General features: G+C 46.1%; 1 protein-coding gene across 5 annotated transcripts in view; it reads left to right on the top strand.

Annotated features, from left to right (window-relative positions):
- UBR4 (ubiquitin protein ligase E3 component n-recognin 4) overlaps window positions 1-24,809 on the top strand; it is a 141,033-nt gene that overhangs the window by 101,403 nt on the left and 14,821 nt on the right. For all 5 annotated transcript variants that reach the window (XM_030912638.1, XM_030912639.1, XM_030912641.1 and 2 more), the window contains 21 exons: window positions 65-149; window positions 304-431; window positions 3,905-4,034; window positions 4,141-4,298; window positions 5,019-5,128; window positions 5,668-5,809; window positions 6,197-6,278; window positions 6,599-6,772; window positions 9,239-9,360; window positions 10,319-10,516; window positions 11,212-11,292; window positions 13,602-13,689; window positions 14,246-14,373; window positions 15,272-15,379; window positions 15,919-16,038; window positions 16,795-16,985; window positions 17,442-17,615; window positions 18,010-18,109; window positions 22,173-22,391; window positions 23,216-23,329; window positions 24,328-24,470. In XM_030912638.1, coding sequence (XP_030768498.1) covers window positions 65-149; window positions 304-431; window positions 3,905-4,034; window positions 4,141-4,298; window positions 5,019-5,128; window positions 5,668-5,809; window positions 6,197-6,278; window positions 6,599-6,772; window positions 9,239-9,360; window positions 10,319-10,516; window positions 11,212-11,292; window positions 13,602-13,689; window positions 14,246-14,373; window positions 15,272-15,379; window positions 15,919-16,038; window positions 16,795-16,985; window positions 17,442-17,615; window positions 18,010-18,109; window positions 22,173-22,391; window positions 23,216-23,329; window positions 24,328-24,470 — 2,795 coding nt within the window. The remainder of the gene's footprint in view (window positions 1-64; window positions 150-303; window positions 432-3,904; window positions 4,035-4,140; window positions 4,299-5,018; window positions 5,129-5,667; window positions 5,810-6,196; window positions 6,279-6,598; window positions 6,773-9,238; window positions 9,361-10,318; window positions 10,517-11,211; window positions 11,293-13,601; window positions 13,690-14,245; window positions 14,374-15,271; window positions 15,380-15,918; window positions 16,039-16,794; window positions 16,986-17,441; window positions 17,616-18,009; window positions 18,110-22,172; window positions 22,392-23,215; window positions 23,330-24,327; window positions 24,471-24,809) is intronic.

Raw genomic sequence — 24,809 nt, 5'->3', positions numbered from 1 at the left:
TAGTTAAGAGTCGCTGGACCGGAGCTGACCCTCTTGACTCATGTTTCTTCCCATTGCCTTCTAGGCAAGTAGCCTACAGTATGAAATGCTGCTGCTGACAGATTCTATCTCCAAGGAGGACAGCTGCTGGGAGCTCCGGTTACGCTGTGGTGAGTTAGGGGCTTTTCAGAGAAAGGAAAGGAGGCTCCAAGGTGCAGTCCTGGCTGGAATGGGAGGGGAGGAGGGAAACATGCTTGGGTGGCCTCTGCAGAGCAGGTGTGTAGTGTTCCTGATTGTGACTCTGCCTTTCCTGACCATCCCTAGCTCTCAGCCTTTTCCTCATGGCTGTGAACATTAAGACTCCCGTGGTGGTTGAGAACATTACCCTCATGTGCCTGAGGATCTTGCAGAAGCTGATAAAACCACCTGCTCCCACTAGCAAGAAGAACAAGGTACTGGGCCAAGCAGGGGTCTAACAGGGAAGGGCAGGGCGGCCGCCCTCCTCATTCCCTGGCAGTGTGCCCTGCCTCCTCATGGTCTCTGCTTTGCCTTGAGCCCACCTCACCTGAGTGGCTCCCGTGCAGCCTTTGCCTGAGTTCAGCAGACATGGGTTGGGATTTTGAGAAGGATGGTTGAAGTAAAATAAACATGAAACTGCAAAGCAGAGAGCAAAGTGGCTAGCTGTGAAGGTTGAGCTCTTTCCAGTCATGTTAGATAACTTGCAGCCCCCAGAAAGCATTGTGTCCTTCCTACCCCTGTGCCTTTGCACATGCAGTGCTGTGCAGTGATAGAAATCCCAGGCTCTGAAGCAGACTTTCTGAGTTCAAATCCCAGCGCTTCCATTTATTAGCATTGTGACCTTGCGCAAGTCGTTCCTTAGTTTCCCCATCTATAAAATGGGAATATAGTCCCCATCTTGAAGTGTTGTGAAAAATAAATGACATAATGCAGACTAAGAGATCAAAACAGTGTCTGCCTAAGTTAATCCTTAACAAATGTTAGCTGTGGCTGTCTCCTGCTTTGTTTGCCTAGAATGTTTTCCTTTGCTTTGTTAGCTGCTCCTTAGAGGGTCAGTTCTCTACTAGGCTAGCAGTAAGCTCCTTGAATCCAGGGCCTGGACCATCTTAGTAATACTTTTTATGTCTAGTATATAGGGTGGTATAACATCTGTAATAGCTGCTTAGTAAATTATTGTTAAGTGAATAAATGAAACCAAGTTTGTTTTTATCCTAAAATAACTATAGCTGAGCCAGAGATTGACTTGCTTGTATCAGCTTTTGAATTGTTCAGCCATAGTTCTTTCTTTGGGCCATGCCTAAGGCTCTGCCACCAACTTGCCCTGGATTGGGCCTTGGGTCCTTCTGACTCCTGTTCTGTCTGATGGGCCATCCCTTATGGGCAACAGAGTCCTCATGGCAGGAAGATTGCTTAAGCACTAGGATTATGATGTGGGGAGGGTGGACATTGAAGCTGCCTTCAGAAAAGGCAGCACTGGGCACTCTGCTTCCTTCCCTTTGATGGAGGGATTATTTTCCCCCAGATTCCCAGCAAGTAAAATCGGCCCTTGGTTGAGAAGAGGACACCCATCCCTACATGACCGTCATTGTTTCCACAGTGTGAGGCAAAGGGAGATTTTTCACAGAATTACTTGCCCTGTAAGGACTGAGGCCTGGTGTGGATGTTCACATGTTGCTCCATGTAACTTAGTGAGAGCAGCAGTTCCTAAAATCTGGCTCACAGACTCCGAGGTGTTCTTAAGACTTTCAGAGATCTGTGAGGACAAAGTTATTTTCATGATTGTCCTAAGACACTATTTGCCCCTGTCATCTTGTGATGTTTGTGCTGACTGTACAAAATCTTTGCTGCTGGGGAGATGGCCAGTGCCTTAGGTTGACAAGGCGGTGGCCCCGTGCAGTTCTTCACTGCCACCCGGCTTCATCAAGAATATCCTTGATGAAGCAGTACAAACTAATTTTATTAAATCTCCACTCTTGGTTACTAATCTGTGTAATGCTCAGTGTGACAAAATGAGTACACAGAAAGTGCCTCTGCTGCACCCCAAGTACAGCAGTTGTGCTGAGAAAAGGCACTTGTGTGAGATGCAAGCCAAACCAGCTGCCTTTCCATGGATCTCCGCTTGTGCTTGAAAAAAAATGGCTGATGGGCAAATTGTGGTTGTTCAGGCTTAGGTATTTGGCACATATTTTCCTCAAAATGAATGAAGTGGGCTTTAAGAAGAACCGACATAACTGTGTAAACCAGTGTTTTCTAAATGACCAATGCATGTTATAGTATCCTGCCAGGTAAAAGATGAAGGTTAGTGTAATGAACTATGAAAAGTTTATTGATGTGATTTCAGAGTCCATACTACAGCAAATCTTTCAGACCCTAGAATTTGTTGAGTTTTGGTATAGTCTCAATGAAAAAAATCCATAACTAGTTGAAAAAGCTGTTAAAATATTCTTTCCTTTTCCAACTGTATATCTGTATGAGGCCAAGTGTTTTTCATATACTTCAACCAAAACAACCTGTCATGACACTTTGACCATAGAAGCAGATATGAGAATCCAGATGTCTTATAAAGCAGTCATTAAACAATTACCAAAAATGTAAAACAGTGCCACGTCTTTCTGTAGGTTATTTTTGCTTTGGAAAACATAAAATTTAGGTTGACAAATAATAGATTTACTCTTCTTTTTAAATGAATTAACAAATATCTTAAGAATTTCTCAGTTTTTTGTTTTTATTTATGTATGTATTTATTTTTGAGACAGGGTCCCACTCTGTCACCCTGGCTGGAGTGCAGTGGCACGATCTCAGCTCACTGCAACCCCTGCCTCCTCCCTGTTGCAAGCAATCCTCCTGCCTCAGCCCCCTGAGTAGCTGGGACTACAGGTGTATACTACCATACCCAGCTAATTTTTTTGTGTTTTGTATCGAAATGGAGTTTCACCATATTAGCCAGGCTGGTCTTGAACTCCTGGACTAAAGCATCATCTGTCTGCCTTGGCCTCCCAAAGTGCTGGGATTATAGGCGTGAGTCACCACGCCCAGCCAGTTTTAATTTTTAACATGAGAAATGTCAATAGATACAACCATGTAAAGCAAAACTCTCTGGAATCCTTTTTTTTTTTTTTTTTTTTTTTTTTTTTTTTTTTTGAGACGGAGTCTTGCTCTGCCGCCCAGGCTGGAGTGCAGTGGCCGGATCTCAGCTCACTGCAAGCTCCGCCTCCCGGGTTTACACCATTCTCCTGTCTCAGCCTCCCGAGTAGCTGGGACTACAGGCGCCCGCCTCGTCGCCCGGCTATTTTTTTGTATTTTTAAGTAGAGACAGGGTTTCACCGTATTAGCCAGGATGGTCTCGATCTCCTGACCTCGCGATCCGCCCGTCTCGGCCTCCCAAAGTGCTGGGATTACAGGCTTGAGCCACCGCGCCCGGCCGTCTGGAATCCTTAATAATTTTCCAAGAGTACAACAGGGTTCTGAGGCCAAACAGCTTGAGATGCACTGGCCTGGAGTGTCTGTCTGTGGCGCTCTCTCTCTCTACAGGCTGCTTCTAGTTAGCGACAGTTTGCATGCTGGAGGCTGCTCGTGACCCTTGGAAGATTTATGCTTGGGAAACTGCAAATCAGCCATGGGATAGGAATTACTGTATGTGCTATAGGATTGTCTGTAGGAAGCCAGCCACAGCTTCTGCTGCACAATAAAAATCATTGACCTTAAGCTCAGTGTAGAGATACTGCTGCTAAATTGGATCAAAATGGTTAACAGGAACACATATTTGGGCATAAAAGATACACATGTTGATCCTCCTGATCTTCTTGCCTTTGCACGTCACCTCCTGGGGCACCAGTGCCATGCTGTTGGGGCTATGGCTCAGGCGTGCCCTTGAGCGCCCTCACCTTGCTCCACTTGCCTCCTCCAGGATGTCCCCGTCGAGGCCCTTACCACGGTGAAGCCATACTGCAATGAGATCCATGCCCAGGCTCAACTGTGGCTCAAGAGAGACCCCAAGGCATCCTATGATGCCTGGAAGAAGTGTCTTCCTATCAGAGGTATGTCTTTCTCTTCAAGCTGCCGGGAAGTCCTGCCTGTGCTCTGACAGCCCTGCCTTCTGTCACTCTTGTTTACTTACCTACCCCTGCAACCTTGGCCTTGCAGGGATAGATGGCAATGGGAAAGCCCCCAGCAAATCCGAGCTCCGCCATCTGTATTTGACTGAGAAGTATGTGTGGAGGTGGAAACAGTTCCTGAGCCGTCGGGGGAAGAGGACCTCCCCCTTGGATCTCAAACTGGGGCATAACAACTGGCTGCGACAAGTGAGTGACCACTTCTGGACTCTTCACCCCCTGCGCCCCTGACCCCAGACTCTGAGCAGTGTGTTTCTGCCCCTTCACCATGTGTCTGTGCTGCCATCCCTTCTTTCTCTTTGCTGTTCTTGCTTCCTTTCAAATAGGGAGTGAGTACAGGTTCTTGGTTGTAGCTGTTGGGCTAGCATGGTGGGCTGGCCGAAACAGAATTTCCTCTGCTTATCTCAACAAGCTCCTTGTGCTTTTCTGCTTTCCTCCCTGACCATAGTCCCTTTTCTCCTTCCACTTCTCATATCTTCTGCTGTCCTTCCCCTCCCTCTTCTTTCTAGCTAAAGTAATTCTATGTTAGGTAATGCATTTGTCCATTGATATATAAAATAAGAAATATTTGGTTTACATTAAATCAAAGTATTCAGCATATAAGTGTCCCCAAAAAAGAATGATCTTTGCTAAGGAAGATCCCTTTTTCCTACTTCACTTATTGTAGGTGTGTTCTTCACAACTCCTGATGGAGAAGTCTCCATGCAGAAGCAGGGCTCTTTCACAGCCCCCTTCCCCATCTAAAACACTGGAGTCTTGTGTTAGCTGGTGATTTTTACCTCTAATATTTTCCTAGAGAGCTGCCCAGAAGACCTCTCCTAGATGGGTGGCAGTTGACTGCCCTGCTGGAGGCCTGGTGAGGCAGGGCATCCCCTGAGCCTATGGCCTCTTCTCTCCCCTGTCCTGCAGGTGCTTTTCACTCCAGCAACGCAGGCTGCACGGCAGGCAGCCTGTACCATTGTGGAAGCTCTAGCCACCATTCCCAGCCGCAAGCAGCAGGTCCTGGACCTACTTACCAGGTACTGTTTGGGAGTGGGATGGGGAGGGTGGTTAGACTTCCTCTAGAGCCTTTTCATCTTTCCCAGGGGAATCCATGGATCAGGGTAATGAAAGGCACACCTCATTCCCTGTGGAAGACCCCAGAAACAACAAAGTGTTAAGAAGCTGACTATTAGTGATAGTAGTAGTGGTGGTGGTGGTGAAGGTGTTAGCAGCAGCAGCTAATATTTGAGATCTCATGCAGCTAATATTTATCGAGATTGAGTGCATAAATGCTTGGCATGCATTATCTTCTTTAATTCTCTCATAGCAATCAGTGCCACAATGTGAATGCTTAGATTCTGTGGCATTCACTCCCTGTGGTGTGCTCTGAGTGCTTCCTAGGTGTGGGAAATTCCCATGTGGGAATTGGAGCTTTCTTGGATGCTGTTCCTCCCTCTAGGAAGCAGGAGAGACAGACAGCAGAAGATAGGAAAGATTGGGAGGAGAAAGGGGAGCCTTGGAGCCGTTTGAAATGTTAGAGTTCTTGACTAGAGTGCCCTGTCCCTCCTGGTGGCAGTTACCTGGATGAGCTGAGCATAGCTGGGGAGTGTGCGGCCGAGTACCTGGCTCTCTACCAGAAGCTCATCACTTCCGCGCACTGGAAAGTCTACTTGGCAGCTCGGGGAGTCCTACCCTATGTGGGCAACCTCATCACCAAGGTATCTTACCCTATTGCCCAAGAGAGCCCCTTCCCTAATTCCCCCTTCATTGTACCTGGATATAAACTCTACCATGGTGTTTTGTTGGTTTATTTTTGCTGAGAAGAAATATTTGTTGAAAGGGTTTGGAAATTTTTTTTGACTTTATTATATTTATTATATGGCTATAGCAAATTCTTGGGGGCATTTAGACTGTTTACAGTTTTTAAGCAATCCCTTACCAGCGCTGCAACTGTTCTTGGCCTCCTGGAAAGGAGTTCTGCAAGGATTCGATTAAGAAGATATAACTCCTGAGTGTCTAGTGCTGCAAGCTCCTGGGACAGTGGTGGAGGTAACTGGTATCCTTGGCAGTGCTGTCACACTGACTACACTTGTCATCCTGTTTAGGAAATAGCCCGTCTGCTGGCCCTGGAGGAGGCTACCCTGAGTACCGATCTGCAGCAGGGCTATGCCCTTAAAAGTCTCACAGGTAAAGAGAGCCTCCTGGACCTTCCTTTAGGGCATCCTAGTGTTTTAGGGACAACCCTTAGTTCCTTGGGTACTGGGGTTGACTCTCTTCTGTCTTGTACTGACCTTAGTGCAGATTTAAGCTCTGCATTTTTTTTCTGTATTGATACGTTTATGATTTTGATACCCTGTTTGCTATTGACTGTTTCTGCTCGTTGAACACTTGCCGTGCACAAAGGCAGATTTTCCCTGCTTTTTGAGTTGCTCATAATCTTTTGAGACACAGACCTTCCTTATGTTCTCATCCAGAGCTCTCACAGCAACATTTTCCTGTTTCCACAGGCCTTCTCTCCTCCTTTGTTGAGGTGGAATCTATCAAAAGACACTTTAAAAGTCGCTTGGTGGGTACTGTGCTGAATGGATACCTGTGCTTGCGGAAGCTGGTGGTTCAGAGGACCAAGCTGATCGATGAGACGCAGGACATGCTGCTGGAGATGCTGGAGGACATGACCACAGGTAGCACTGCCCAGCGGCCTGGAGCCTGAGACACTGTCCCTTCTGGGGCTGGCGAGGTGCATTCGACCAATTTCCTCCAGTTCTACAGAGCCAGAGGAGGACTGGCAAACATTTCCCTGCATTCAAGGAGAGGCTCATTTCTTGACGAAGTGTTGGCTCTTGGAATTTTAAATTCTAGAGCTGGGCTCACTTTGGATTTTTCATGTTGAGCTTATAGAGTGGTACAGGGTCAAAGGCTCTCTGATCGGTGTTTTTTATCAGTCTGGAAATTCTCAGCCATTGTCTCTTTAATCCCCTCTGCTGTGTTCTCTTTCTTTTCCTTGTGAAACTCCATGTTCACTCTGTCATCTGTATCTCTCCTCTCTTTCATAATGTTCATCTCATCGTGTATTTATGCTGCATTTTTGACAGTTTGTTCAATTCAGTTTTTCTTCACTAGGTATGAATGTTTAATCAACCTGTTGAATTCTTGTAGTTCTAGATTTTATCGTCTCTTTTTTATTTATTTGTTTATTTTTTGAGATCGAGTTTCGTTCTTGTTGCCCAGGCTGGAGTGCAGTGGTGTGATCACGGCTCACTGTAACCTCTGCCTCCCGGGTTCAAGCGATTCTCCTGCCTCAGCCTCCCTGAGTAGCTGGGATTACAGGCATGTGCCACCATGCCCAGCTAATTTTGTATTTTTAGTACAGATGGGGTTTCTCTATGTTGGTCAGGCTGGTCTCAAACTCCCAGTCTCAGATGATCCACCCGCCTTGACTTCCCAAAATACTGGGATTACAGGTCTGAGGTCTCTTTTTTAAAAATTCATATTTCCCTCCTTTATATGATCTATAAGCGTATTAAACATTTGTGTCTGATAATTCTAAAATTTGAGATATTTACAGGCCTGATTCTGCAGTTTGTTATTTTGGCTCTTACTCATGATACCTTAAAGTCTTGTTGTGTTTTATGAGTTTTGACTGTGACCTCATATTTTTTAGCTTTATCTATGGAAATTCTTTAGGACTGGGCCAAAGATGGGTTTCTCCAGAGAAGATAAAGCACTGCTTCTTTGAGGCAGTGCAGGGCACTGCTGTCCCAGTTCTGAGCCTCAGGATTTTCAGACCTCCTAGGTAGTAAGAGGTTTGAGCCACAAACCCCTATGAAGGGACAGCTCATTACAAGTCTTCAGAGGAGATTTTTCCCTGCCACTTGATGGTGATGTTTAAGAAAAGTCAATTTCCTCAGTTATTTGGTTGGGGGAAGTATATAGCTGATCTCTGCACCAAGGGTGTAGCTTTTTGGGGTATCATGTTTGTATTTGTGGGGCATGGGGTTGGGGTTTTCTGCTAGACTCTTTGCCTCAGTGGATTCCGGGCTTTATCCACCTCTCAAATCTGGGCAGGGAATGGAAACCAAAGCTCAATGCAAAAACTGACTCATGTTTTGCTTATCTCCCTGGCTTCCCGATTTCTCTTAGTTTTTGGCTTTTGGCTGTTCTGTGTTAGTGTGGCAGTTCACTGATACATTTTTATTCAACACTTTAGATTGTTTTTGAGTGGTGGAGAGTGAGGAGTAGGTCAGGGAACCTCGTTTGCTTTATTGCCCGAAATGGAACTCTTTCTGATGCCATTTTCATCCTGCCATACTGAACTGGTTTGTGACTTTGTCAGGGACCTTTACCGTGGTTTTTTTTTTTTTTTTTTAATTCAGACCCACCCAGGAATGCAACAGTGGGACTTTTTTTTTTTTTTTTTTTTTTCCCCTCCGCTGAAGTCTCACTCTGTCGCCCAGGCTGGGGTACAGTGGTGTGATCGTGGCTCACTGTAACCTCTGCCTTCTGGGCTCAAACCATCCTCCCACCTCAGCCTCCTAAGTAGCTGGGATTATAGGCATGTGCCACCACGCCCAGTTAATTTTTGTATTTTTTGTAGAGATGGCATTTTGCCACATTGCCTAGGCTGGTCTTCAACTTGTGAGCTCGAAGTGCTCACAAGACCTTATTTTTTAAAGACCGTATTTTCTCATGTTCATGTTACTTTAAGGTGTCTTTTTTTGCTTATAGGGGACATTCTACCTAATCTTTTAGAATGAAGCTAAAAACTATAACTTCCTTTTGATTTGACTGGAACACAGGATTATTTGACATTTTCTGAGTGCCTGTTTTGGGCAAGGAGATGCTAGTTAAATAAGGCATAGTCCCTCCCCTTGAGGAGGTTATATCCTGAGAGAGAGCAAGACATGTACACAGCCAACCATGATGAAGTGTGTGGACTTGGGTGTTATGGGTTTCAAACTGAATGTGGTCTGAGGATAAAATCAATCAGCATCAAATTTCCAATTTGAACTATTGATATTGCCGTGTAGGGCATTTAAAGACTGACCAGGCAGAAATAATTTGTCAGTGATGGTACTTCAGGTAGAAGTCTCATTTCAGCTTCCATGGGAGAGGCTCTTTCCTAACTTGGCCACTTTGATTTCTGGCAGGTACAGAATCAGAAACCAAGGCCTTCATGGCTGTGTGCATTGAGACAGCCAAGCGCTACAATCTGGATGACTACCGGACCCCGGTGTTCATCTTCGAGAGGCTCTGCAGCATCATTTATCCTGTAAGCAGTGCGGTGCTTCCCATGGCTCTTGAGTGTCAGCACGGGCCACTTTGCCATGAAGCCTGTCGGTGATTCATTAAAGTTATGGGGAATTGTACCAGCTGTGGGCCATTTAGTCTTTAGTGAAAGAAGATCCACTGCATAAAAGAAAAGCAACCTCATAATTTTCCTCTTGCTAACGATGGGGCATTTAATGACCTTCCTTGGTCTTATTTCTTAGATTCAAGTAAAGAATCATGTTTTTTTTAAAAACTAGGTCTAACCTCCATTACCAAAATCCCATAGCTTATCAATCCAACATGCTGTGGAAGAAGCAGTATTGAGCTAGAATATAAAGGTATTTTTACTCTCTTCCTTCTTTAGCTGCCCTGTATTTTGTGCACATGTGCAGCGTGTGTTTTTTTCTCTAGCCTGAGCTGTGTGGAAGCCCAGTATTATACAGAGAACCCTGCCTGCTATTGAAGAAGGATGAACACTAGTATCATGAAATGAGAGCTAGCAATGAGAGCTCATTGGGGGTGTGTACCTGAGTGTCATGTCCCATAGAGAAGCCCCTTTCTTGACTTCAGGGTCATCAGTGACAAAGTCCTCTGGCCCCAAATTGGTTAGCATCACATGAGACTGGCAGGAGGAGGAAGGAAAGTCCCTCCTCGCACCCCTTCCCCCATTTCATTAATATATCTCTCATATGTCACTCTTTGTCTGCTTGTTTTGTTAGGCTTTATCTCCTAATTCACCCTAGGGTTTCAGGGGAGATGCTTGATATTTTAGACTACTTGAGTTAGTTTAGAATTTTGGAAGTACCTCTGAGTTTCCTGTCCTTTATATCTTTAAATGTTTAGGGGGCTTGCTGAGTTTGGTGTGTTTACTTTGAGCATCCATAGAACAAGGTAGCATAGTATAAATCTCCACCTCTGCCATCCATTCTGATGCACCCACCCTTCTCTCTGTCCTCCAGGAGGAGAATGAAGTCACTGAGTTCTTTGTGACCCTGGAGAAGGATCCCCAACAAGAAGACTTCTTACAGGGCAGGATGCCTGGGAACCCGTATAGCAGCAATGAGCCAGGCATCGGGCCGCTGATGAGGGATATAAAGAACAAGATTTGCCAGGACTGTGACTTAGTGGCTCTCCTGGAAGATGACAGTGGCATGGAGGTAATGACCATAGGACAGTGCTGCCCACATTTAAGATTAGGGGCTTCTTCCTAGTCTAACCAAATCCAGGTACTTCTTCCTAGTAGCTGATTAACTTGGGGCAGGTGGCCTTCAGTTTCCCCGCTCTATAAGTTGGGGTTAATGATTCCCACCTTTCTACCTCACCTAGTGCTAAGGTTAACAACCTGTAAAGGGCTCTGCCCAGTGCCTGGCAGGAAGTAAGCATATTGTTAGTGACTATTGGTTGTAGTGGTGGTGGGTATTTATTATTATTGTTGCCTCTGGCAGAGCCTTCTTGGTGAGTCTGAGTTACTGAACCCCTAAATACTGGCGTTTTACCCGCTGTGCAGGTTTATATCCCTGTGTCAGTTACTTTCTGGCAGACCCTTGAGGGTCTGACATTTTTACATAGTGAAAAGCCTTTTCTGGTGCTGAACTTGCAGGAGAAGGTCCCCAGTGGGTGTGTCTAAGCTGGAGCCCATGTGTGGGTTAGGGATGTTTGCAGCCCCTGAAATTTGCACAAAATTCTGTGTGTTTTACATACATGTGGATATTTTAAGAGTGGGAGAGTTGATAGGTCCACGACGTATAAAAGTTATAAATTATGAACCATTGCCATAAGATGCCCTTTGCTCTTAGATTTTACTTGTCTTACAATTATTTGGAATAACAGTTTCACCTGCTTTTCTGTTCAGCTTCTAGTGAACAATAAAATCATTAGTTTGGACCTTCCTGTGGCTGAAGTTTACAAGAAAGTCTGGTGTACCACGAATGAGGTATGTGCCTGCTTTCTTGTTTGGAGGTGTGGTTTAACTTTTTTGACTTATGCAGACTTGAACCAGCAGGAGCCATTGTTCGTCATCAATTACCTGGCTTGTAGCAGCTCTCTAAGGCTTTACTTTCCCTGTTTGGGGTTGTGTGGAGAAAAACCAATCATCTTGTTTTCCTTTGGAGGCATCTGACTAATGGAAGGACATTTAATGACCTTCATGAATCTTCAGGAAAGCAAAAGCATTTTGCTGGGCTCTGCAAGTTGTCAAACCCCAAGGACTGAAAGCCAGGGGGTGTTGAAGGAGGCTCTGTGCTGGAAATGCTTGCTGTCTTGTTCCCTTCAATATGGACACCTTTCAACTGAGATTAGTTCTCAGCTTTTATGGGCCTGCTCACTTAGTAGAACATTTTTCCAGTAGCTGTGTCAAGGAGCATCATTTCTCTTTTACTAATTGGGGAATGGAGGCTCAAACAGGCAGTTGTTCTTGAGGAGGAGAAAAGGGAAATGAAGGAAGTCCAGCGCTCTGGGCCTTTTGGTCATCATGAGTGATGCTATTTGTCCACTTACGGACGTATTAGATGGTCCCCTTCACCTTTCTCTCCTTTCTTAGTCTCCATTCCTTCCTTTCCTGTCTTCCTGTTTCTTTTTCTTCCCCTCCATTTCTCTCTCCCACTGCCATTTCTTCCTTCTCTTATTTCTATTGGGAGGAGAGGTCTTTAGTACATGAATCAGGTAAGTAACTTAATTACAGCAAACTAGTGTAGCTGAGATGCACAGCAAACTTTTCTAGACTTGGTCCCAAATACTTCTGTAGAGTTTGAGAAACTAAATGGGTAGTATACTATTTGTACATTTTGGTCTTTAATTTGTTACATATTTCCGCCTCTCTCCTTTCTTTTGTCCCACTGGGCTGGGAATCCTGGTCACTGTTGACTGTTGGTCTACTGCCAGTTGGGTCGGTGTTGCACTGTTGGCCGAGGGACAGGCAGAGAACTGTCCCAGCCAATACATCTTGTCACAGACATTTTAGCTTCAAAACAGAACAATACGGATTTAATCCCTGATGCACATAAAAAATTAAGACCAAGCTTCTGTGGGCACTCTTGTAAATGGTGGTAGTGAACCCACAGACTACACAAGGGTATCTCCCTTGAATGGCGAAGCAAGATAGAAGTTGAGAATCATTTGCGGCTCTCATTGATGTGCTTAATCCAGTTAGAAGTCGTTTTCTGGCAAAGTCCAGAGTTTGTGAGAGCCTTTGTTCTGGGACTTCAGCTTCCCTTCTCTATCTTCCCTCCATTTCCCTGAGAAGCAGCCTACCTCTTTAGCTACTGACTAGAACCTGCTCTGTGTTCAGTGTCTGTGGTGGTTCTCTCTCTGAGGAATTCTCGGGCTTCCGTAGCCAGAAACACTTCTGCAACTGGCCTTTCTGGCAGGTTGTCTTCCTCCAGGGTTTCCTGTCCTGAAGCTAAGCATAGACTTGGAGGCAGGCTGCTTGAATCAGTGTGCTGCCAAATCCCCCAATGGATTTCATCGAGGGTCACTTTGAGCTCCAATTTCTAGTCTGCAAGATGAGAATAATATTAATATATGTGCTCAGTGCCAGAAATATAGTGAACTTTCCTGATCCTCCAATTTAGTGAAGTTGCTGTAATTTTGTCATTTATAAAAGACTTGATTCTTATTCCTATCAGATTGTGGGTTTAGCTTAAAGAATTGTGGATGAACCCCCTCCTTGTATGGTTATATGAAGACGTCCGAATCTCTATAGGCAAAGATTGATGTACTCTCTTTTCCTGTTTTGATTCCCGAGGCTTGAGTCAAAGCTCTTTGATTTAAATGGCCTTTCTTGTCCTGGGTAGTAGTCCCTATTGATAGGAGAGAGTTTCTACTCCTGAGGAAGGTCCAAGCTTAGAATTAGACCTCCGCTTATAGCTTGGTAACCTTGAACGAGCTGTGTAACCTTTTGTAAAAGGATCATATAAAGTACTTAATTAGCATAGGACCTGGAACAGAGTAAAACATTCAATAAATATTTGTTAAATTATTACATAGTGTTCTAATGAAGTGGAAGGAGATAGTGTCTTTAAAATGTTTCATACAATGCCTAGCTTCTAGTAGACACAAAATAAAATTAGCATTCTTTCCCCTAAGTGAATTGCTGTGCATTTGGATTCTAGATGCTGTGGTTGAGACCTTGTAGAAAAATAGAGGCTCTCCACATTGCTGGGGCTTTAAGCAGGACCAAGTATGGAGTCCTTTGCATTTGTCTGGGCCTGTTTCTAAGTACCTTTCTCCACTTTCTCTGCTCAGGGAGAGCCCATGAGGATTGTTTATCGTATGCGGGGGCTGCTGGGCGATGCCACGGAGGAGTTCATTGAGTCCCTGGACTCTACCACAGGTAGATCACAGACGGCGCTGCACATGGGATCTGAGGCTCGGGACTCATGAGCGGCTCATGCCCTGGGACTTAGGGGCATTCTCAGGAGCTTCTCTCTTGTACCTCTACATCAGAACTGTGGGGAGATTGTTTCTTCAATTGAGGAAAAATAGAGGTGTCTGTGGCATGATGCAGGTACCACTGAGGGTTCAAAAAAAAAAAAAAAAAAAAAAAACACCAGCAAACTTCTAGAGGAAAATGCAATTAACAGTGAACTGGAGTTCAGATTGATTTTTAACTCCCTCTTCCCCCCTCACTCCATTGATGGTATTGGTGCTCATACTTTGACATTTGAGTAAGCAATTTTAATTGACTTGAAACTTTGAAAAAGCTCCTACTGAGAGTGGGATAGTTCAATATCATCCATCATTGACCCCTTTTATTGGCTGTATCTTTATTGGAGATACGGAAAAGGTCTGGCAGCCATCAGCCAGGAAGAGGGCTGTTTTATCCTGGCCTATTTTATTCCCATCATCACCTTACCCTCCATTGTTGCTTGGCTTCCGTTCTCCCCTAGATGAAGAAGAAGATGAAGAAGAAGTGTATAAAATGGCTGGTGTGATGGCCCAGTGTGGGGGCCTGGAATGCATGCTTAACAGACTCGCAGGGATCAGAGATTTCAAGCAGGGACGCCACCTTCTAACAGTGAGTTGGGAGCAGCAAGGTGTGGGGGCCAGCCTTTCTGCACTGGGAGAGGCCCCTGTGGAAAGAAGCTATGGCCACTGTGTCATTTTACCCTAGAGGGCAGCGTGGTGCCATGGAGCAGTGCGAGCCAGTGAAGGACTTGGCAGTTAGCACTACATTCTTAGGCATGCCTCTTCCCGTCCTGCTGGCCCACTTCCCTTCTCCGATACCTCTTTATAGAGCCAGCATCTGACCGTCTTTCCCCAAATAACTGCACTTGTGTTAACCATTATCATAGTGGTTGTTTTTAAAATGGATTTTATAATGTAACTCATTTCTTTCTTGCATTATAGGGTTTTATTTGGGTATTCATCCAACTAATCTCCTTAGCAAGGATTAGAGCATTCCAGAGAGGCACCACAAATATTATACTGTTATTTTCACTAACCCCCCCACTCCCCCAGGGTTTATGAGAATATATAGTATTGTTATTATTGTGCCTTTGTTTTAAATGACCTGTGTGGTTCTGAGCTCTCACAGGCCATGAGCTTTGGGATCATTCTCTTTACTCTTAATTTAGGGTCTGGATTGTTGCTGGGATTTCCCCCAAGACAACAAACAGAACATCACCTCTTCCATTAGGAACTGGTGTCACTGCTGTTGTATTAGAGATGGTAGAGATATATCCAGCCAATGGAGCTATCTTTGGAAACAGCTGCTATTTAGAATACCAGCCTAATGTGAGAGCGCAGCCATCTCACTGTGTCCCCTGAGGGGCCACTTCTCCCTCCTGTCCTCTTCATTTCAGGAGAAGCCCCTGCTGATGGTGTAGACCCTGCTTAGACATCCCTTTCCTACTGGCCCCCACGTCCTACACTCTCATGTGGCCTCATGGGTTTTGACTGGCTTTTCTTGTCAGGTGCTACTGAAATTGTTCAGTTACTGTGTGAAGGTGAAAGTCAACCGGCAGCAACTGGTCAAACTGGAAATGAACACCTTGAACGTCATGCTGGGGACCCTAAACCTGGTAAGGAGCATGGGCTGCAGGTGAAGAAGTGTGGGCCTTGGAAGTCTGGGTGCGAAAGACATCTCAGTTCTGGGCTCAGATGAAATGGACTCACGGCCTCTTCAAGCCCTTCATCTCTCTGACTGACTGGTGCAGAGGCTTGGGTCATTCAGCTGCCCTTCTCCTCTGGCTGGCTCACCCCCTGCCCCCATGCTGCTGCCATGGCACCCAAGAGCTGCCTCGCTCCTTTCCTGAGTTCAGATCAGAGATAAGAGGAAGGCAGTCCCTTAAGCAGTCTGGACTACACACCAATGGGAAAGAAGTGCCCCTCTCCTTGGGGCAACAAAGAAAGAGATCTGGAACTTCCTGTTTTCCCTGCCATCAAAAGCTCACATGCTTGTCTCCCTCTCAGAAGATGCATATACACGCACATTCATATACATGGTCATACACACATGGTTTCTGGGGAATAAGGCCATGAGGGCATCCTTGAGAGCAGTTATCAGTGGTAAGTGGCTGTGGTCTTATTCTGGGAGTGACTGGGTCTCCTTCTCCTACAGGCCCTTGTAGCTGAACAAGAAAGCAAGGACAGTGGGGGCGCAGCTGTGGCTGAGCAGGTGCTTAGCATCATGGAGATCATTCTAGATGAGTCCAATGCTGAGCCCCTGAGTGAGGACAAGGTGAGTGAGGCCCAGCCCCTCCATCTGCAGGCACTGAGAGCCTGCACTGTCTCATTGCCCACAACAGGCCTGTTAGTGTCTGGCTTAGCCTACTTGAGGATGGCGGATCCTGCTTAAGCTTTGGAATGTCAGGACTCAACTAATGATGACATAATTGTATTAAAATGTGAAATCTTTGGATTCAGAGCAAGCACAATTGCTAAGGATAGTCTTTTACTCGAAAGCTGCTCATTAATGGAATCGTGGCATGTCCCCGTTGATAGGCAGGGGCTTTAGTCCAACCTTTCATTTCATAATTGAGGAATTGAACAGCCCACTTCATTTCCCTGGACTTGGCATTTCCTCAGCTGTGGTACATAGTTGGTTACTGGTGGAATCAGGCCTAGAACCCGGGTTTCCAACTCCCAGAATTTCTCTCCACCTATTATACCTGTATTTTCCTCCATTCTTATTGGTGCTAATGATTTGGCTAGAGCTAAATGTGAATGTCCAGCAGCCTGCATTCTCTTATAGGAAGGGAAAATTGTATTGGTATATTTTGACCACCTGAGACTATTAACAGGCCTGTCTCGGAAATTTAGGAACGAATTTCTCAAGTGAAACTGTTTGTTATTCCCCAAGAAGTGCCGAGACACAGTTCTTCTAGGGGTATTCCTGATGACTCTGATGGAAATGCTGACTTTTAGGGCTCAGATGTTGGCTGCAGCCACAGTCCTGACTGGATTAATGGCATGTCCACCCTCTTTTCTGTTGCAGGGCAACCTCCTCCTGACAGGTGACAAGGATCAGCTGGTGATGCTCTTGGACCAGATCAACAGCACCTTTGTTCGCTCCAACCCCAGTGTGCTCCAGGGCCTGCTTCGCATCATCCCGTACCTTTCCTTTGGAGAGGTGGAGAAAATGCAGATCTTGGTGGAGCGATTCAAACCGTACTGCAACTTCGATAAGTATGTTACTTGGATTTCATATAGTGAAGTGAGAGTCTCCACTAAAACCCTGAACTAGGTCTGTGAGATGAGGAAGAATCCCCTGAATTTCTATTAGATTTTTGTGTCCTTGTTCTGGCTTTTAAGGAGCTCAGTCTAGTTGGGAAGTGAATAGTTAATACTATATTAGAGTAGCAATTGGCTAGGCAGAGAAGGCAAAGTGGTTGGTGAGATAGGAATATGATGAGATGGAGCCACGTGTGCGTCTATGTGAGTGCAAGAGAAAGCTGTGAGTGTGGGAGATATAGCAGGTAACAGGGAGAGTCGCAGGAGCCAGGGCAGATAGGTCTTTGTGTCACATTAGGGAACGTAGCCTTGATCTTCTCTAGGCTGTTGACAGTTGTTAACCAAGAGGGTGACATGATTGGGTTTTGTCCTGCCTTTCATACCCTCAAACTCTTTGTTCTTTTCTCCTAGGTATGATGAAGATCACAGTGGCGATGATAAAGTCTTCCTGGACTGCTTCTGTAAAATAGCTGCTGGCATCAAGAACAATAGCAATGGGCACCAGCTGAAGGATCTGATTCTCCAGAAGGGGATCACCCAGAATGCACTTGACTACATGAAAAAGCACATCCCTAGCGCCAAGAAGTATGAAGCCCTCCTGCAGCAGGGCTGCTTTGCCTCCCCTTTGCCCTTTCCTTTTCCTTCTCCATCAGCATCTTGGTGTAAAGCTTCACGTATGCTCCTTGCCCTCCTTGAGGCCTACCAACCCCTTCTGGAAACTATGTGGGTGACCATTCAACCACTGCAGAGTCCTTGGGGCTAACGGGAAAAGGATGGCAACTTTTTGGTTTCTACTTAGAGTACTCACTTCTTTCTGGCTCTTCAGCTGAGCTGGGTGGTTCTGTGTGATTCTTCATGACACTCGGAGAGGGTCACGATTAAACACTCTCTGGGGGTTTAAACAAGCCAGAGTCGTCAACTGGTTTCTAGGTAGCCTTTGCTTCCCTGACCTGCTGATAAGGCTTCCTTTGCTTTGCAGTTTGGATGCTGACATCTGGAAAAAGTTTTTGTCTCGCCCAGCCTTGCCGTTTATCCTGAGGCTGCTTCGGGGCCTGGCCATGCAGCACCCTGCCACCCAGGTGGGTAGCCAGGACAGGCAGTGTGAGGGTACAGGTGTGCAAGTATAACCACCCTAGTTCACCTTGAGACATGACTTACACTAATATATGAAACTTCTAGAGTAGAAGTGAGCCTCAGAAGTCATCTGCTTTATCTCTCTGTGTGCTGAGACAAGTAAGTTGTATTTGTGATTTACTCATTCTTAAGTGGGGCTTCACTGTCCAATGGGTCAGCTGTGCAGCTGTTGAACTGTGAGGGATTGGCTGACCAGACAGTAAAACACTTGAGTGTCTGGCCACAGTCACTAGGACACTTATATTACCATCACCTCTATTTTCTCTGCCTCAAGCAGCTGAACACCTTGTTCTTAGGCCCACCCATTCCACTCCGCAGATCATTCCTGATTTCTCCCCACAGGGCTGAGCGTTAACCTTTCACAAATCCTATCCTGATGCCCTGGATAGATGGCCAGGGCTGGGTTTTTTTTTAAATTGAAGTTTTAATTTGGAGATTATTATAAATTCACATGCAGTTGTTAAGAAACAATACAGAGAAATTGTATGGGTCCTTTTCCCACTCTCCCCCAGTGGTAACATGTGGAACCGGAACACACACCACAATCAGGATGTAGACATCAGTGCCGTCAGGACGCAGGGCAGTTCATCAGCACAAGGGTCCCTCTTGCTGGCCTTTCGTAGCCACATCCGTCTTCCCCGACTCCCCTGCCACAAGTCCCTGGCACCCACCAATCTGTTCTTCATTTCTGTAACTTTGTAATTTCAAGAATGTTGTAGAAATGCAGTTGTACAGTATGTAACCTTTTAGGATTGTCTTCTTTTTTTTCTCAGCATGATTTTCTGGAGGTTCATCCAGGTTTGTTTAACTGTTCACCCATTAAAGGACACCTGAATTGTTGCCAGTTTTTGGCTGTTATTTATAAAGCTGCCATGAACACTTGTGTGCAGGTTTTTGTGTGAATATAAGTTTTCATTTTTCTAGGATAAATGCCGAAGAGTGCAGTTACTGGGTTGTATAGTAGTTAAGTATTTTGTTTATAAGAAGCTGCCAAACTGTTCTCTAGAGTAGCTACAGCATTTTACATTTCCCTGAAAATGTATGGCTGCTCCAGTTTCTCTGCATCTTAGCCAGCATTTGGTGACTATTTTTAGTTTGAGCTGTTTGGTAGATGTGCAGTGATTCTGTCTGGTTCCATGTTTTCCTAGTGGTTCATGATGTTGAATGTCTTTTCATGTGCCCTGTTTATCTTCAGTGAGATGTCTGTTCATGTCTTCTGCCCAATTTCTAACTGGATTGTTTGTTTTTTAATGTTGACTTTTGAGAGTCCTCAGCATTGCATTTTTTTCTATTTGTGGTGTTCTGCATTGAAAATAGTTCCACTGTCTCATTTGGTAATCTGTTCTGGTAACTCATTCCAAAAACATGGCAACTTGAGTACAGGAAAGTTTCTTCACTGTGTCTCACTGAAATTCCTTTTCTAAACTTTTGTTCGACTCAGTGGAGTCATAATTAGTATATATTTGTGGAGATACTTTTTCCTGCATAGGAATTCCACATGTATTGTTTTCCATATCCTTGTAACATCTCTATTTTGTATATGGATAAATCGAGGAACACAGTTGTGATTTTGCCAAAGGCAACACAATGAGTTTGGAACTCAAAGTCAGCAGATTTCCAGGCTTATTCTTCTTCTTCTTCTTCTTTTTTTTTTTTCTTGAGATGGAGTTTTGCTGTTGTCACCCAGGCTGGAGTGCAGTGGCACGATCTTGGCTCACTGCAACCTCTGCCTCCCGGGTTCAAGCGATTCTCCTGTCTCAGCCTCCCCAGTAGCTAGGACTACAGGCACCTGCCACCATACCTGGCCAATTTTTTGTATTTTTAGTAGAGATGGGGTTTCACCATGTTGGCCAGGCTAGTCTCCAACTCCTGACCTCAGGTGATCCACTCGCCTCAGCCTCCCAAAGTGCTGGGATTACAGGCGCGAGCCATTGTACCTGGCCTTCCAGGCTTATTCTTAGTTACCAAATTAAATTACTTTCTTTAGAGTAAGGCTTTATCTAGTTAGATACTTGGCATTTATGCTATGGCCATTCATTTTTCTTTCAACACATATTGTGTAGCTGGTCCTGTGTTAGACTGAGGAGACAGTCACCGTCTGTGCCTGTTGGGAGCTTACTGTCTGGTGGAAGATACAGCCAAATACAGAGTAATAACTAAACAGTGAGATAGATGCAGTGTGGAAGGGGCTGGGGCCTAAGGAAAGAGGAGTGTTAAGTAGAGGGCATGGCACCTACAAAGGCTCAGAGGCCAAAGAGAGCTTAAAGCCTTCCAAGAATTGAAAGCAGCTGCAGTGGGAGGTGAGGCATGGTGAGAGCTGCGGATGGAGACCCGAGCAGGGGCAAGGTGTGTTCTTTCTCCCGGAAGAGGAGTATGGGTTTTCTCTTGAGGGCAGTGCCCCGGCCGTATTTTAGAGACTGAATTCAAAGGCGGTCAGATTGGAGGTAGGAAGAACAGTTGACAGGCTTGTATTGTAATTGAAGTGAAAGAAATGGTGGCCTGAACTAGCTCATGGATAGATTCAACAGAGATTGAGCTGGGAGGAAGAATAAATGGGATTTGGAGAGTGACTGAACATGAGAAGTGAAGAAGCTGGATGAATCAAGAACCCTGCTCGGAGATCGAGACCATCCTGCCTAACATGGTGAAACCCCATCTCTATTAAAAATACAAAGATTAGCTGGGCGTGTTGGTGGTGCCTGTAGTCCCAGCTACTCAGGAGGCTGAGGCAGGAGAATGGCGTGAACCCGGGAGGCGGAGCTTGCGGTGAGCCGAGATTGTGCCACTGCACTCCAGCCTGGGTGACAGAGTGAGACTCCGTCTCAAAAAAAAAAAGAACCCTGCTCAGTTTCTGGACTGAGTGATGAGGTGAATGGTGGTGCCACTGAGATGGAGAAGATCAGAGGTTTGCAAGTAAGGTGGAGGAGAGTTCATTAGACTATGCTATGAATGTATGGTCTGTCCTATTAATAACTAGAATGTAAGTTAAATGAGGGCAAGGTCTTTGTTTTCCCAGCACCAAAAACACATGTGTAAGCATGCACACACAGTAAACAGCCAGAATGTTGAGTTTGGGAAATCTGGAAAAGCTCAGTACGAGATGAAATATGGGCTTAGCATTTAGGAGCATGAGACATGAGGGAATAGGTAATTTTGCTGAGACACAAATTGGAAGCAGACTTACTGTGAGAACCGATTTATGAGCTGCTGAGTGATCTACTGGCTGTGTTGTTTTCAGCCTATTGTCTGATATGTAGTAATTGCTGTCAAGTCGCTTGTGACAGGGTGGTGAGGATTTCAGGGATGTGGTGACATTTCTCAGTGAGCTCACCTGGAGCGCTTTTTCCAACTACACCTGCCTTGAGCCTTCTGATGTTCTCCACGCCTGTTTATTACGTGGCCCTGTATGTAGTGACTTCCAGCTTTTTCAGGCACAGAGGTTTCTTGTTAATATCTTTTTTGTGGTTTAAGTTTTTAATGTCCATACCTGCTTGTAGTCATTGCACCTCTAGTATCCCTAGCCTGAGAAAACTGTGCTCCTAGGTTTGGTGGACCCAGGGGCTCCCAGGTGGAGAACTTAGGCAGGTCCTTATGAGAACGTCCAGCGCCTGCTCTGGCTGGTGAGTTCACCACTTAGGACTCGTCAGGTGCTGCTGCTTGTCTTACCAGAATAAGGGAATCTTCTCCTGACCCCTTTCCACATCCTCTGTGATGGATGCTTTGCATATGTTATCTAGTTTTCAGTCATCACAGCAACTCTTGCATTATCCCCATTTTATAGATGGAAATACTGAGCTTAGAGCATAGGAACTGGTCAGAGGCAGTGGCAGAGCCAAACCCTCTTCCATTTGTCTGTCTGTCAAAGTGTGGAATCAAAGGACCTGATTGTAGTTGAGCAGGTGACATGAGATCGTGCACAGTGGTTGAGTTTCTAAACCTTTAAGCTCCCGGGAAGAAGGTTTGTCTACGTAATTGGAGGCATGAGTCTCTCTGGTCTCTTATTGGCAGGTTCTGATTGGAACTGACTCCATCCCGAACCTACATAAGCTGGAGCAGGTGTCCAGTGATGAGGGCATTGGGACCCTGGCAGAGAACCTGCTGGAAGCCCTGCGGGAACACCCTGATGTAAACAAGAAGATTGACGCAGCCCGCAGGGAGACCCGGGCAGAGAAGAAGCGCATGGCCATGGCGATGAGGCAGAAGGCCCTGGGCACCCTGGGCATGACGGTAAAGCTACCTCCCAGAGTCCCCATGTTTCTGCCCACACTTTGGTGAGGAGGTGGCCATGGGACAGCCCTGGGGTTGGCCATGGGGAAAGAGAAGGCTGGACAGAGGAGGAGGAAGGAACTAGGTGTGGTCGGCCCTCTCAGAGGTGAGACTACTATTGTTCTATCATACAGATGAGACTCGGAGTAAGTGACTTACGAAGTTTACCAAAACAGTAAACCGGTGATAAGAGCCATTGTTTATTGAGGACTTATTTAAGCCCTCAAGTTGTTCTAGGAGGTAGATATTGTTATACCCATTTTCCAGATAAAGTAACTGAAACTGAGAGTGAAGTAAATAGGCCAAGGCACATCACTAATAAGTGGTTGACACAAAGGGCTCTGTGCTCTTCTAACTGTCCCACCTTGGAGGAAGCAGAGTCCTACAAGCTCCTTCTCCAAAGCACAGACTTGAGGGTCAGCAGTTGAAAAGCTCACGTGGGAGCAGTGACTGAATCAGTGCGACAGCCCTTGAAAACTGAGACTTGGCATTGCTGGCACAAATATGCTGGCATGAAGAAAGGGGGCTTTTCTGATGGCAGGTGGGACCTTGCCAGGGCTCCAGCTGGGTGATTTCCTTTGCACCAGTGGCTCCTGTAGGAAGAGAGAATAGCAGAAGGGCCTGGGTCTTTATCCTCCTTGGAAGAGAGCTCAAGGGCTTTCTTCTCATGCACCTGTCCTTTTAGTGGAGGTAGAAGGTTAGCTCTGTTCCTGAGCATCCCCAAGCTAGGGTGGGGGAGGGTGTATGGAAATCCCCCTTGACATGCCGCTGGGGTTCCCCTACAGACAAATGAAAAGGGCCAGGTCGTGACCAAGACGGCACTCCTGAAGCAGATGGAAGAGCTGATCGAGGAGCCCGGCCTCACGTGCTGCATCTGCAGGGAGGGATATAAGTTCCAGGTACAGCTGCTGGGCTGCGGTCGGTCCTGAGGGCCCAGCCTGGCCCCTTGTTCTAGGTAGCGTCCCCCTCCTCTCCAGGCCATTTTGTTCTGAGCTAGGCAAGGTCAAGGCCTGCATCTTAGGAGATTAACAAAAGGACCAGCTGTCCTCTTTAGAGGCAGGAAGGCAAACTCATCCGAACTTTAGACTTTGTTATCTTTATCATCGTCATCATGACAAATGCTACTGATCCGATTCTTCCTGTATGTGAGGCCTCATGCTCAGAGCTTTGTGTAAACTGGATAATTTTACTTAAACCTGTAAAAAGTCTCAACTTGTGGTTAAGCAAACAAAGGTCACATGGCAGAGCCAGAATTCCAGCCTAGGCTTCTCAGACTCCAGACCTGGGCTTTTTAAAACACACCATGCTGCCTCCATTCAGAATAACTGGGGAGAAAATCAGAACTTTCTTGGCTTATCCAAACTAGATTCCACCTGAAAGGAGCAGAGCAGCCAGTGACCTGCTGGCTCTCCTGAAGGCTCAAAGGTGGCCTCTTCTCTCCAGCTTGAACTTACTGCTCAGAACACAGGCTGTGGAAGGGCAGGTGCCTGAGCCACAGGGCTTGTTAGTTCTGTATAATGCAGGTTCCTCAGAGCTACCTGGCAGGTTTTGAAAAGCAAGGGAATATCGAGAAGTCACTTCTGCATTTTCAGACAGATGAAGCACAAAGTAAAGAAAGATGGCCGAGGCTTGCTAATGTGTCTGCCTCTACATCTGCACCGCATCCCCTTCTTACTGGTTGCTCCCATAATCCTCATTTCACTAGGGCTGCGCCCAGCCAAGTGCTTCACCAACAGACTGAGGAACTGGCCTCATCTGCTCTTCTGAACTTCCCTAGTGAGAGCAACATGAACCCCAAGGCATTGTCCAAGAAGGGCGACAGTTCCCCTCTGCTCTGCTTCCCCTGAGCCTGACTTGGAGTTTCTCCTCTCCTCTCCTTATGTTGCCATCTTTGCAGCCCACGAAGGTCCTGGGCATTTATACCTTCACGAAGCGGGTAGCCTTGGAGGAGATGGAGAATAAGCCCCGGAAACAGCAGGGCTACAGCACCGTGTCCCACTTCAACATTGTGCACTACGACTGCCACCTGGCTGCTGTCAGGTAGGCCCTGGCTCTTGCGGGAAGGCTCCTTCAGTAGGCCTGCCTATGGGCCTGGAGTGGGTGGGACTGCCATCCTCGTGGTTTTAAATCTGCTCCTTAGGGTCTGGGGAGTAGGGTGTTCTGCCTGACACCATATAGGTCCCCAAGCAGTTACTTGAATGATAGGAAAATATGCTTTGGCCTGGGCCAAAGGCTGGTGAGAGCAGCCCTGCCTACCTGAGTCAGCAAAGCCAGCATGTACCGCATTGAGGCTACAAATGGCAAATTCTCTTCGCAGGGTCAGGAGCCTGGGCTGACTGACTTCTTAGTGTTGGCACGCCCCCACCCCCACCCCTGCCC

Source organism: Rhinopithecus roxellana, chromosome 12, assembly GCF_007565055.1.
Source record: "Rhinopithecus roxellana isolate Shanxi Qingling chromosome 12, ASM756505v1, whole genome shotgun sequence".
Lineage (NCBI taxonomy): Eukaryota > Metazoa > Chordata > Mammalia > Primates > Cercopithecidae > Rhinopithecus > Rhinopithecus roxellana.
Note: the sequence above shows the minus strand (reverse complement) of the source record. Positions and strands in the feature narration are given on the sequence as shown.